The sequence below is a fragment of the Salmo salar genome, chromosome ssa19, assembly GCF_905237065.1.
Source record: "Salmo salar chromosome ssa19, Ssal_v3.1, whole genome shotgun sequence".
Lineage (NCBI taxonomy): Eukaryota > Metazoa > Chordata > Actinopteri > Salmoniformes > Salmonidae > Salmo > Salmo salar.
The window spans coordinates 75,888,375-75,903,607 of record NC_059460.1 but is presented as its reverse complement, the minus strand read 5'-3'; the positions used below and the strand labels follow the sequence as shown (position 1 = coordinate 75,903,607).

The following is a 15,233-nucleotide window of genomic DNA, read 5'->3' as shown; positions in this document are numbered from 1 at the left end:
TTTTTCCCCGCCAATTCAGAATTTGTTCAATTAAACAATTGAATGTGAATTTGAACTGAATTGACCTATCACCAATCACAACCCATCACATACTACCTTCCCACTTCCCACAGTCTACATGAAGTGTGGTCTTGAAAAGTCACCTAACATGTTGACATCGGGAAGGACCTTGGAGGACGTATCTTGTCAGAGGGTGGTTATGATGGTTACGGTGGTGGTGACAGTATTGTCGCTGTGTAAGGGAACAGTGTAGGCCAAGTCTCTCGACTGGGTTTGATGAGCCGCCAGGGGGGCCCACCGGAAGAGACCGCCCCAAATGGTGTCCCCTCTGTTTGTTTGGCTGGGGCCTGTTAATTGGATATAGAGCTTGGTTGGCCCCTCTCTCTCTCTGTGTGTGTGTGTGTGTGTGTGTGTGTGTGTGTGTGTGTGTGTGTGTGTGTGTGTGTGTGTGTGTGTGTGTGTGTGTGTGATTTTCTGGAATGGCATACACAGGCAGATTAGCCCATCTCAATCCTGACACTTTTTCCTGTCGGGTTTAAACTCCTGCTGGATACTGGTCAATACTAGTACTGTTTGCCAAGAACCACACTGAGGGTTCTAATCAAGATGGATGCCACTGGCACCAATCCAAAAAACGAATGTCTTCACCAAAGGCATTTTACTTATTCATTTAACATAGAACGCGTAATGTAGCTTAAATAATCATATACAGTGCATTCGGAAAGTATTCAGACCCCTTGACTTTATCCACATTTTGTTACGTTACAGCCTTACACTAAAATGGATAAAATTGTTTAAATACTATTTTCAGGTCTCTCCAGAGATGTTTGACCGGGTTCAAGTCCGGGCTCTGGCTGGGCAACTCAAGAACATTCAGAGACTTGTCCCAAACTTGTCTTTCCTGTGTCCTTAGGGTCGGTGTCATGTTTAACCATGGAAAGAGGTCTTGGAATACAGTTGAAGTCGGAAGTTTACATACATTTAGGTTGGAGTCATTAAAACTTGTTTTTCAACCACTCCAATAATTTCTTGTTAACAAACTATAATTTTGGCAAGTCGGTTAGGACATCTACTTTGTGCATGACACAAGTCATTTTTCCAATAATTGTTTACAGACAGATTATTTCACTTATGATTCACTGTATCACAATTCCAGAGGGTCAGAAGTTTACATACACTAAGTTGACTGTGCCTTTAAACAGCTTAGAAAATTGCAGAAAATGATGTCATGGCTTTAGAAGCTTCTGATAGGCTAATTGACATACTTTGAGTCAATTGGAGGTGTACATGTGGATGTATTTCAAGGCCTACCTTCAAACTCAGTGCCTCTTTGCTTGACATCGTGGGAAAATCAAAAGAAATCAGCCAAGACCTCCACAAGTAGACCTCCACAAGTCTGGTTCGTCCTTGGGAGCAATTTCCAAACGCCTGAAGGTACAGTGAGGGAAAAACGTATTTGATCCCCTGCTGATTTTGTACGTTTGCCCACTGACAAAGAAATGATCAGTCTATAATTTTAATGGTAGGTTTATTTGAACAGTGAGAGACAGAATAACAACAAAAAAATCCAGAAAAACGCATGTCAAAAATGTTATAAAATGATTTGCATTTTAATGAGGGAAATAAGTATTTGACCCCTCTGCAAAACATGACTTAGTACTTGGTGGCAAAACCCTTGTTGTCAATCACCAAGGTCAGACGTTTCTTGTAGTTGGCCACCAGGTTTGCACACATCTCAGGAGGGATTTTGTCCCACTCCTCTTTGCAGATCTTCTCCAAGTCATTAAGGTTTCGAGGCTGACATTTGGCAACTGGAACCTTCAGCTCCCTCCACAGATTTTCTATGGGATTAAGGTCTGGAGACTGGCTAGGCTACTCCAGGACCTTAATGTGCTTCTTCTTGAGCCACTCCTTTGTTGCCTTGGCCGTGTGTTTTGGGTCATTGTCATGCTGGAATACCCATCTACGACCCATTTTCAATGCCCTGGCTGAGGGAAGGAGGTTCTCACCCAAGATTTGACAGTACATGGCCCTGTCAAATGATGCGGTGAAGTTGTCCTGTCCCCTTAGCAGAAAAACACCCCCAAAGCATAATGTTTCCACCTCCATGTTTGACGGTGGAGATGGTGTTCTTGGGGTCATAGGCAGCATTCCTCCTCCTCCAAACACGGCGAGTTGAGTTGATGCCAAAGAGCTCCATTTTGGTCTCATCTGACCACAACATTTTCACCCAGTTGTCCTCTGAATCATTCAGATGTTCATTGGCAAACTTCAGACGGGCATGTATATATGCTTTCTTGAGCAGGGGGACCTAGCGGGCGCTGCAGGATTTCAGTCCTTCACGGCGTAGTGTGTAACCAATTGTTTTCTTGGTAACTATGGTCCCAGCTGCCATGAGATCATTGACAAGATCCTCCCGTGTAGTTCTGGGCTGATTCCTCACCGTTCTCATGATCATTGCAACTCCACGAGGTGAGATCTTGCATGGAGCCCCAGGCCGAGGGAGATTGACAGTTCTTTTGTGTTTCTTCCATTTGCGAATAATCGCACCAACTGTTGTCACCTTCTCACCAAGCTGCTTGGCGATGGTCTTGTAGCCCATTCCAGCCCTGTATAGGTCTACAATCTTGTCTCTGACATCCTTGGAGAGCTATTTGGGCTTGGCCATGGTGGAGAGTTTGGAATCTGATTGATTGCTTCTGTGGACAGGCGTCTTTTATACAGGTAACAAACTGAGATTAGGAGCACTCCCTTTAAGAGTGTGCTCCTAATCTCAGCTCGTTACCTGTATAAAAGACACCTGGGAGCCAGAAATCTTTCTGCTTGAGAGGGGGTCAAATACTTATTTCCCTCATTAAAATGCAAATCAATTTATAACACTTTTGACATGCGTTTTTCAGGATTTTTTTGTTGTTATTCTGTCTCTCACTGTTCAAATAAACCTAACATTAAAATTATAGACTGATCATTTCTTTGTCAGTGGGGAAACGTACAAAATCAGCAGGGGATCAAATACTTTTTTCCCTCACTGTACTATGTTCATCTGTATAAACAATAGTACGCAAGTATAAACACCATGGGACCACGCAGCCGTCATACCGCTCAGGAAGGAGACGCGTTCTGTCTCCTAGAGATGAATGTACTTTGGTGTGAAAAGTGCAAATCAATCCCAGAACAACAGCAAAGGACCTTGTGAAGATGCTGGAGGAAACAGGTACGAAAGTATCTATATCCACAGTAAAACGAGTCCTATATCGACATAACCTGAAAGGCCGCTCAGCAAGGAAGAAGCCACTGCTCCAAAACAGCCATTAAAAAGCCAGACTACGGTTTGCAACTGCACATGGGGACCAAGATTGCACTTTTTGGAGAAATGTCCTTTGGTCTGATGAAACAAAAATAGAACTGTTTGGCCATAATGACCATCATTATGTTTGGAGGAAAAAGGGGAATGCTTGCAAGCCGAAGAACACCATCCCAACCGTGAAGCACGGAGGTGGCAGCATCATGTTGTGGGGTGCTTTGCTGCAGGAGGAACTGGTGCACTTCACAAAATAGATGGCATCATGAGGTAGGAAAATTATGTGGATATATTGAAGCAATATCTCAAGACATCAGTTAGGAAGTTAAAGCTTGGTCGCAAATGGGTCTTCCGAATGGACAATAACCCCAAGCATACTTCCAAAGTTGTGGCAAAATGGCTTAAGGACAACAAAGTCAAGGTATTGGAGTGGCCATCACAAAGCCCTGACCTCAATCCCATAGAAAACTTGTGGGCAGAACTGAAAAAGTGTGTGCGAGCAAGGAGGCCTACAAACATGACTCAGTTAACCAGCTCTGTCAGGAGGAATGGGCCAAAATTCACCCAACTTATTGTGGGAAGCTTGGGGAAGGCTACCTGAAACGTTTGACCCAAGTTAAACAATTTAAAGGCAATGCTACCAAATACTCATTGAGTTTATGTAAACTTCTGACCCACTGGGAATGTGATGAAAGAAATAAAAGCTGAAATAAATCATTCTCTCTACTATTATTCTGACGTTTCACATTCCTAAAATAAAGTGGTGATCTAACTGATCTAAAGCAGGGAATTTTTACTAGGATTAAATGTCAGGAATTGTGAAAAACTGAGTTTAAATGTATTTGGCTAAGGTGTGTATAAACTTCCGACTTCAACTGTATGTCTGAATATGAACAGTGCAGCTATTCCCTCCGCAAGGCAATCAAACAAGCGAAATGCCAGTAAAGGGACAAGGTGGACAGCTCAGACACGAGACGTATGTGGCATGAAATCAAGAAATCATGGGCTACAAAAAGAAATCAAGCCACGTCACGGACACCGACGTCACTAAACACCTTCTTTGCCCACTTTGAGGATAATACAGCGCCACGGTTGCGGCCCGCTAACAAGGACTGCGCCCCCTCCCTCTCCTTCTCTGTGGCTGACGTGAGTAAAACATTTAAAAATGTTAACCCTGGCAAGGCTGCTGGCCCAGACGGCATCCCTAGCCGCGTCCCCAGAGCATGCGCAGACCAGATGGCTGGTGTGTTTACGGACATAGTCAATCACTCCCCCCAGTCTGTTGTCCCCACATACTTCAAGATGGCTACCATTGTTCCTGTACCCAAGAAGGCAAAGATAACTGAACTAAATGACTACGGCCCCAAAGCACTCACTTCTGTCATCATGAAGTGCATTGAGAGACTAGGCAAGGATCATTTCACCTCCACCTTACCGGCCACCCTAGACCCACTTCAGTTTGCATACAGCCCCAACAGGTCCACAGACGATGCAATCGCCATCACAAGGACAACAACCACCCGAGCCACTGCCTGTTCACCCTGCTATCATCCAGAAGGCGAGGTCATTACAGGTGCATCAAAGCTGGGACCAAGAGACTGAAAAACAGCTTCTATCTCAAGGCCATCAGACTGCTAAACAGAAATCACTAACTCAGAGAGGCTGCTGCCTACATTGAGACCCAATCACTGGCCACTTTAATAAATGGATTACTAGTCATTTTATGCAATGCCACTCTAAATAATGCAACTTTAATAATGTTTACATATCTTACATTACTCATATCACATGTATATACTGTATTTTATACCATCTATTGCACCTTGCCTATGCTGCTCGGCCATCGCTCATCCATATACTTACATGTACATATTCTCATTCACCCTTTAAGATTTGTATGTATTTGATAATTGTTGGGGAATTGTTAGATTACTTGTTAGATATTACTGCACTGTCAGAACTAGATGCACAAGCATTTCGCTACACTCACATTAACATCTGCTAACCATGTGTATGTGACAAATAACATTTGATTTGATTAGAACCTTTGGCCCAGTCTGAAGTCCTGAGCGCTCTGGGGCAGGTTTTCATCTAGGATCTTTCTGTACTTTTCTCTGTTCATCTTTCCCTTGATCCTGACTAGTCCCTGCTGCTGAAAAACCTACCCACAGCATGATGCTGCCACCACCACGCTCCAGACATGACACTTGGCATTCAGGCCAAAGAGTTCAATCTTGGTTTCATTAGACCAGAGAATCTTGTTTCTCGTGGTCTGAGAGTCCTTTAGGTGCCAACTCCAAGCGGTGCCTTTTACTGAGGAGTGGCTTCCGTCTGGCCACTCTATTATAAAGGCCTGATTGGTGGAGTGCTGCAGAGATGGTTGTCCTTCTGGAAGGTTCTCCCATCTCCACAGAGGAACTCTGAGTCTTGGTGGTTCCAAACTTCTTCCATTTAAGAATGATGGAGGCCACTGTGTTCTTGGGGACTTCCAATAATGCAGAAATGTTTTGGTACCCTTCCCCAGATCTGTGCCTCAACACCATCCTGTCTCGGAACTCTATGGAGAATTCCTTCGACCTTGGTGTTTGCTCTGACATGCACTGTCAACTGTGGGACCTTATATAGACAGGTGTGTGCCTTTCCAAATCATATCCAATCAATTGAATTTACCACAGGTGGACTCCAATCAAGTTGTAGAAACATCTCAAGGACGATCAATGGAAACAAGATCCACCTAAGCTCATAGCTAAAGGGTCGAAATACTTATGTAAATAAGGTATTTCCATTTTTAATAAATTTGCAAAAATGTCAAAATACCTGTTTTCGCTTTGTCATTATTGGGTATTGTGTGTAGATTGATCAGGATTTTTTTAATGAAATCAATTTTAGAATAAGACTGTAACGTAACAAAATGTGCAAAAAGTCAAGGTGTCTTAATAGTATATATACAATGAACAAAAATATAAACTCAACATGCAACCATTTCAACGATTTTACTGAGATACAGTCAATTGAAAAAAATTTCAACAATTCATTAGGCCCTTTTCTATGGATTTCACATCACTGGGCAGGGGCGCAGCCGTAGACCAACCCACTTGGGAGTCAGGCCCAGCCAATCAGAATTCGTTTTTTCCACAAAAGGGCTTTATTAAAGACAAAAATACTCTTCAGTTTCATCAGCTATCCGGGTGGCTGGTCTCAGACAATCCCGCATGTGAAGAAGCTGCAAGTGGAGGTCCTGGGCTGGCTTGGTCTGCGGTTGTGAGAACGGGTGGAAGTACTGTCACATTCTCTAAAGGCGGCTTATGGTAGAGTGATGAACATTCAAATCTCTTGCAACAGCTCTGGTGGACATTCCTGCAGTCAGCATGCCAATTGCACTCTCCCTCAAAACTTTAGACATCTGTGGCATTGTGTTGTGTGATATAACTGCCCATTTTAGAGTGGCCTTTTGGTGTCCCCAGCATAAGGAGCACCTGTGTAATGATCATGCTGTTTAATCAGCTTCTTGATATGCCACACCTGTCAGACGGATGGATTATCTTGCTCACTAACAGAGAAATGCTCACTAACAGGGATGTAAACACATTTCAGAGAAATAAGCTTTATATGCGTATGGAACATTTCTGGGATCTTTTATTATATTTTATTTATGTTCAGTACATTGTGGCTCTGTAAACTAATGTGAAACCCTCTTTCGAACCGTCAGAAATCAAAGCCATCCGTTTTAAATAAAGATATACCCTAGATGCAGTATAACGCCAATTTTATATTTCTTAGTGCACCAGTTGCATTCATGTAACTGTTGTGAGAATCAGTGTTCTCCCACGTGAAGACGTTGGTATTGAGATGTAGCAGTTAGTTTGCGACACAAAGTATCTGCGCTCCTTTCCAAGGCCAAGCACCGTATCAATGATGTCAGAGGAGAGGATGCTAGGCTAGCACTAGCTCATGGGAAATCAGAAGTTTTTAGAGACATACGAAGTCAGTCAGACAAACCTCCCATTGAGAAGCTAATCTTTCCATGTAGATGTGTCTCTCTTTGCTCTTGAAACCATTTTAAGTCAACTGCTCTGGTTTTGAGAAGTCTCAGTAATTTTGGCTTGGTTTATTATATTGTTCTTTATCTGGTATTAATAATGTACATTTATTGACATGACACACTTTGTTTTCTTTTAATCACTTAATAAAAATGTTTGTTTGATCTAGTGTGAGAATATTGCATTATTGGGTTGAGTCACTGATGTGATCTTCCTGTCCGGGTTGGTGCCCCCTTCGGGTTCGTGCCATGGGGGAGATCTTCGTGGGCTATACTCGGCCTTGTCTCAGGGTAGTAGGTTGGTGATTGAAGATATCCCTCTAGTGGTGTGGGGGCTGTGTTTTGGCAAAGTGGGTGTGGTTATATCCTGCCTGTTTGGCCCTGTCCGGGGGTATCGTCGGATGGGGCCACAGTGTCTCCTGACCCCTCCTGTCTCAGCCTCCAGTATTTACGCTGCAATAGTTTGTGTATTGGGGGCTAGGGTCAGTCTGTTATATCTGGAGTATTTCTCCTGTCTCATCCGGTGTCCTATGTGAATTTAAGTATGCTCCCTCTAATTCTTTCTCTCTCTCTCTCTCTCTCTCTCTCTCTCTTCTCTCGGAGGACCTGAGCCCTAGGACCATGCCTCAGGACCATGCCTGATGACTCCCTGTCCACCTGGTTATGCTGCTGCTATGGAACCCTGACCTGACCTCTACAACCACTGTGATTATTATTATCTGACCCTTCAGGTTATCTATGAACGTTTGAACATCTTGGCCATGTTCTGTTATAATCTCCACCCGGCACAGCCAGAAGAGGACTGGCCACCCCTCATAGCCTGGTTCCTTTCTAGGTTTCTTCCTAGGTTCTGGCCTTCTAGGGAGTTTTTCCTAGCCACCGTGCTTCTACATCTGCATTGCTTGCTGTCTGGGGTTTTAGGCTGGGTTTCTGTACAGCACTTTGTGACATCGGCTGATGTAAAAAGGGCTTTATAAATAAATGTAATTGATTATTGTTGTATGATCATGTATAATGTAACATCTTGAATAATTTGTCGCATACTGTGTATTCAGCACCTGATACATTTCCATCACTCACTGCTACAACACCTCAGTGTTAAGTCTTGACAACTCTCTTGGGTAGCAACGATAGAACATATACTTATTAAAGTTATCACACAGGTCTTGGAATAACCCACTGGGAATGTTAATGAAACATCAGTCTGTAATCTCGATTTTTCCCAACCTTTGATTTTCCCGTTTCTGCATGTGTCTTCACACATTTTCCCTTAGCAAAAATCAGCTAAGTCTAGAGGGAGGATGAAGTGTAATCAAGACTGACAGAGCGTTGAAAGGTAGGCGAGAGGCAGCACACACACACAGTCTTGTACAGCTAACCTTGTGGGGACACACAATTCAGTCCCATTCAAAATCCTATTTTCCCTAACCCCTAACCCTAAACCTAGCCCGTACTCTTACCGTAACCCTAACCTTAACCCTAACACTAATCCAAAAACCTTATCTTAACTCTAAACCTAACCCAAGCTCCTAACCATAATCCGAAAACTAACCCTAGCTCCTAACCCTAACTCTAACCCTAAACCTAATTCTAAACCTAACACTAATTCTAACCTTAACCCTAAACCCCCTAGAAATAGCATTTGACCGTGTGGGACTAACAAAATGTCCCCAGTTGGTAAAATTTGTGTTAGTTTACTATCGTTGTGGGGAATTCTGGTCCCCACAAGAATAGTTACACACACACACACTTTGAAGATTGTGTTTTCACATGAAAATAATTAATTGGATGTCTACCTCCAAATGAGTTCCAATTTTGCATTCCTGAGGTCAATATAAATTGCCGGAACTCCCAAGAGGAAGTGGGGAGGGGACATATCTAAGCATAAGAAAGATATTCAGTCTAATCCCTAGTGACATACAGTGCCTTCAGAAAGTATTCACACCCCTTGACTTTTTACACATTTTGTTGTGTTACAGCCTAAATTTAAAATGTATTAAATTGAGATGTGTTTGTCACTGACCTACACACAATACCCCCTAATGTCAAAGTGGAATTATGTATATATGTTGTTTTTTTATGCTGAAATGTCTTTAGTCAATAAGTATTTAACCCATTTGCTATGGCAAGCCTAAATAAGTTCAGGAGTAAAATTATTCTTAACAAGTGACATGATTTTAGGGTTTAACATGATTTTAGGGTTTAACATGATTTTTGTGTTTAACATGATTTTTGAATGACTACCTCATCTCTGTACCACACATATACAATTATCTGTAAGGTCCCTCAGTCGAGGAGTGAATTTCAAACACAGATTCAACCACAAAGACGAGGGAGGTATTCCAATGCCTCACAAAGAAGGGCACCTATTGGTAGATGCGTAAAAAAAAACAACAGACATTGAATATCCCTTTGAGCATGGTGAAGTTATTAATTAGACTTTGGAGGGTGTATCAATACACCCAGTCACTACAAAGATACAGACATCCTTCCTAACTCAGTTACGAAGAGGAAGGACACCGTTCAGGGATGTCACCATGAGGCCAATGGTGACTTTAAAACAGTTACAGAGTTTAATGGCTGTGATAGGAGAAAACTGAGGATGGATCAACAACATTGTAGTTACTCCTCAATACTAACCTAATTGACAAAAGAAGGAAGCCTGTAGAGAATAGAAATATTCCAAAACATGCATCCTGTTTGCAACAAAGGCACTAGAGTAATACTGCAAAAGATGTGGTAAAGCAATTCACTTTTTGTCCTGAATACAAAGTGTTATGTTTGGGGCAAATCCAATACAACACATTACTGAGTACCACTATCCATATTTTGGCTGCATCGTGTAATGGGTATGCTTGTAATCGTTAAGGACTAGAGAGTTTTTCAGGATAAAAAAGAAACGGAACGGAGCTAAGCACAGGCAAAATCCTAGAGGAACCCTGGTTAAGTCAGCTTTCCACCAGACACTGGGATATGAATTCACCTTTCAGCAGGACAATAACCTAAAACACAAGGCCAAATCTACACTGGAGTTGCTTGGCAAGAATACAGTGAATGTTCCTGATTGGTCAAGTTACATTTTCAAGTAGATTTTGTCAAAACTGTATGTCAAGACCTAAAAATGGTTGCCTAGAAATGATCAAGAAAGAATTTGACAGAGCTTGGAGAATTTTACGCAATCCAGGTGTGGAAAGCTATTAGAGACTTAACCAGAAAGACTCTCAGCTGTAATCGCTGTCAAAGAAGCTTCTACAAAGTATTGACCCAGGGGTGTGAATACTTATGCAAATAAGATATTTCTGTATTTCATTTTCAATAAATTTGAAAACATTTCTAAAAACATGTTCTCATCTTCGTCATTATGTGGTATTGTGTGTAGATGGGTAAAGTAAAACATCTATTTCATCCATTTTGAATTCAGGCTGTAACACAACAAAATGTGGAATACATCCTTCCTGAAGGCACTGTACTGTGTGACTGCAGTTCAGTCTATTCCCCAGAGATATACTGTGTGACTGGAGTTCAGTCTAATCCCCAGAGATATACTGTGTGACTGCAGTTCAGTCTAATCCCCAGAGATATACTGTGTGACTGCAGTTCAGTCTAATCCCCAGAGATATACTGTGTGACTGCAGATCAGTCTAATCCCCAGAGATATACTGTGTGACTGCAGTTCAGTCTAATCCCCAGAGATACACTGTGTGACTGCAGTTCAGTTTAATCCCCAGAGATATACTGTGTGACTGCAGTTCAGTTTAATCTCCATGGATATACTGTGTGACTGCAGTTCAGTCTAATCCCCAGGGATATACTGTGTGACTGCAGTTCAATTTAATCCCCAGAGATACACTGTGTGACTGCAGTTCAGTCTAATCCCCAGAGATATAATGTGTGACTGCAGTTCAGTCTAATCCCCAGATATACTGTGTGACTGCAGTTCAGTCTAATCCCCAGATATACTGTGTGACTGCAGTTCAGTCTAATCCCCAGAGATATACTGTGTGACTGCAGTTCATTCTAATCCCCATAGATATATTGTGTGACTGCAGTTCAGTCTAATCCCCAGAGATATACTGTGTGACTGCAGTTCATTCTAATCCCCAGAGATATACTGTGTGACTGCAGTTCATTCTAATCCCCAGAGATATACTGTGTGACTGCAGTTCAGTTTAATCCCCAGAGATATACTGTGTGACTGCAGTTCAGTTTAATCCCCAGAGATATACTGTGTGACTGCAGTTCAGTTTAATCCCCAGAGATATACTGTGTGACTGCAGTTCAGTCTATTACCCAGAGATATACTGTGTGACTGCAGTTCATTCTAATCCCCAGATATATACTGTGTGACTGCAGTTCAGTTTAATCCCTAGAGAAACACTGTGTGACTGCAGTTCTGTCTAATACCCAGATATACACTGTGTGACTGCAGTTCTGTCTAATACCCAGAGATATACTGTGTGACTGCAGTTCTGTCTAATACCCAGATATACACTGTGTGACTACAGTTCATTCTAATCCCCAGAGATATACTGTGTGACTACAGTTCAGTCTAATCCCCAGATATATATTGTGTGACTGCAGTTCAGTCTAATCCCCAGAGATATACTGTGTGACTGCAGTTCAGTCTATTCCCCAGAGATATACTGTCTGACTGCAGTTCAGTTTAATCCCCAGAGATATACTGTCTGACTGCAGTTCAGTTTAATCCCCAGAGATATACTGTGTGACTGCAGTTCATTCTAATCCCCAGAGATACACTGTGTGACTGCAGTTCAATTTAATCCCCAGAGATACACTGTGTGACTGCAGTTCAGTCTAATCCCCAGAGATATACTGTGTGACTGCAGTTCAGTTTAATCCCCAGAGATACACTGTGTGACTGCAGTTCAGTTTAATCCCCAGAGATACACTGTGTGACTGCAGTTCAGTCTAATCCCCAGAGATACACTGTGTGACTGCAGTTCAGTCTAATCCCCAGAGATATACTGTCTGACTGCAGTTCAGTTTAATCCCCAGAGATATACTGTCTGACTGCAGTTCAGTCTAATCCCCAGAGATATACTGTGTGACTGCAGTTCAGTCTAATCCCCAGAGATATACTGTGTGACTGCAGTTCAGTCTAATCCCCAGAGATATACTGTGTGACTGCAGTTCAGTCTATTCCCCAGATATATACTGTGTGACTGCAGTTCAGTCTAATCCCCAGAGATATACTGTGTGACTGCAGTTCAGTCTAATCCCCAGAGATACACTGTGTGACTGCAGTTCAATTTAATCCCCAGAGATACACTGTGTGACTGCAGTTCAGTCTAATCCCCAGAGATATACTGTGTGACTGCAGTTCAGTCTAATCACCAGAGATACACTGTGTGACTGCAGTTCAATTTAATCCCCAGAGATACACTGTGTGACTGCAGTTCAGTCTAATCCCCAGAGATATACTGTGTGACTGCAGTTCAGCTTAATCCCCAGAGATACACTGTGTGACTGCAGTTCAGTCTAATCCCCAGAGATATACTGTCTGACTGCAGTTCAGTTTAATCCCCAGAGATATACTGTGTGACTGTAGTTCAGTTTAATCCCCAGAGATATACTGTGTGACTGCAGTTCAGTTTAATCCCCAGAGATATACTGTGTGACTGCAGTTCAGTTTAATCCCCAGAGATATACTGTGTGACTGCAGTTCATTCTAATCCCCAGTTTGTGTGTGTGTTGGTTCTTCTATACTTGTGAGGACCTAAAACAAGGGAAATTCTCCCTCGTGGGGACATTTCCCATGTCCCCATGAGGACAAAGGCTATTTTAAGCTTGGGGTTAGGTTGAGGGCTAGGTTACAATTAGAGTTAGGGTAAGGGTAAGTGGTTAGTGGTAAGATTTATGGTTAGGAGTTTGGTTTAGGGTTACAGGTTAAGGTTAGGGTTAGGTTTAGGGTTAGGAGTTATGTAAAATAGGATTCTGAATGGAAATACATTTTAGGTCCCCAAGAAGATAGAAGAACATAACATGTGTGTGTGTGTGTGTGTGTGTGTGGTTCAATGAAAGAGTGTCTTGTTTTGAGTGCCTGTTGAAAAAAGATTTCAAAAGTAGCTGGCTCAGCTCAGTCAACCCCCCAGGGTGAAGGAGGGAGGGAGACAGACAGAGTGCGAAAGAGACAGAGATAGAGAGATACTGCAGAAGACAGTGAGTGAGACGGAAAGAGTGGAGCAAGAGAGTGTGAGAAAGAAGAGGCAATAAAAAGAGACGGAGGGAGAGACAGGCCATCCAGGCAATAAATAGGACCTCCATTGCAGTAGTGGTCTAGCAGTGGCCTGTGACCAGTGGAGGATGCTGAGGAGAGGATGGCTCATCATAATGGCTGGAATGGAGCATATGGAATGGTATCAACCATGTGGTTTCCAGACATTATTATGAGCCATCCTCCCATCAGTAACCTCCACTGCCTATAACTGTGTAAAGGCCATAGTGGAGTGTTGAAGAGACAGTGAGTGAGAGTGGAGGTATGGTCTCACATTGGGGTTCAAGGGTGAGTTTCCTGATTGCTGAACTACACTCTTAGAAAAAAGGGTTCTGAAAGGGTTCTTTGGATGTCCCCATAGGAGAACCTAGGTAGAACCCTTTTTGGTTCCAGGTGGAACTCTTTTGGGTTCCATGTAAAACCCTTTCCACAGAGGGTTCTACATGAAACCAAAATAGTTCTACCTGGAACCAAAAAGGGTTCTTCAAAGGGTTCCCCTATGGGAACAGCTGAAGAACTGTTTTAGGTTCTAGGTAGCTCCTTTTTTCTAAGTGTACAGACCACAGACACACTAACTAACCATTATCTGGGAATCATGTGACTGTATGTGTGTATGTGTATGTGTGTGTATGTGTGTATGTATGTATGTGTGTGTGTGTGTGTGTGTGTGTGTGTTCACAGCCCGTAGCTAAAGAAAGCAGTTTTCAAACCAGTGACATTGCAGTCCTGGAGGTTCCTACCTGGTGTAAATCTAGTGTGAGGGTCACCCAGTGGAACTGTCTGCCATTTTTAATGCTGGGGCTTTGCCACCACCCGTTGGTGCCGTCAATGGCGTTGGTGATTGGATGTTGCTCTGCATAAAATCAAGAGAAAGCAATAAAATGAATGCCTGGAATCCACACAAGGAGTACAGTATTTCAGACAGACACTATAACTCAAAGATAGTGGGACAGTGGAAAGTCAAACTGTCTGAAGCACGAGCCAGCAGCCATAACAGAGTTAAACCCCAAGACACTGCTCCCCTTCCCTTCTCCGCCTTCTCCCTACGCCCAGAGGCTCCTAACTCCAGTACCTTTGGGGTTTTGACTCTGGGCATTACAGGTTCGACACTGGGAGTTGCGGATGCGTCGTCCTGGTACGTGTTCCACCAGTTTACAGTACATCTCTGGCTCAGGTTCTCCACAGGTGGCGTTGGTGGTGATCTCTGCATTACTGGCCAGGTTGAAGATGGCAGGGAAGAGACCTGGGGGAGACCCAGTAGGGGTTTAAGACCATCACATCTACACACACAGTACATGTCCTGTTTACACACACACACACACACACACACACACACACACACCACCCCCACAAAAGAGGAGTTGAATCGCTCCCTTTCAACCCCTCCTTATCTCCCACCACCAATTCAGACCCATTCTCATAATTTTTCCTCTATGTTCTGTCTGCAGGGCATATCTTTGAGGAGCACCCCCCCTACCAAACACACCCCCATCCCCCCACACTCTGCCCACGTGTTTACATGGAGAATTGATGGGTGCTGTTGTGGGCAGCTGTGGTGCTGTTGTGGGCAGCTGTGGGCTGCTCTGTGATAACCACCCTTAGACCCTCTGGGCTACAAGGCTTTTTGTCCCAAAGCATCTCTCCACCACTGTCTCCTT

The 15,233-nt window shown here is 43.1% G+C and overlaps 1 protein-coding gene across 1 annotated transcript in view; it reads right to left on the bottom strand.

Annotated features, from left to right (window-relative positions):
• LOC106579654 (laminin subunit alpha-1) overlaps positions 1–15,233 on the bottom strand; it is an 84,993-nt gene that overhangs the window by 58,763 nt on the left and 10,997 nt on the right. Inside the window, 2 exon segments of the mRNA XM_014159776.2 lie at positions 14,316–14,428; positions 14,648–14,818. Of these exon segments, the coding sequence (XP_014015251.2) occupies positions 14,316–14,428; positions 14,648–14,818 (284 nt within the window).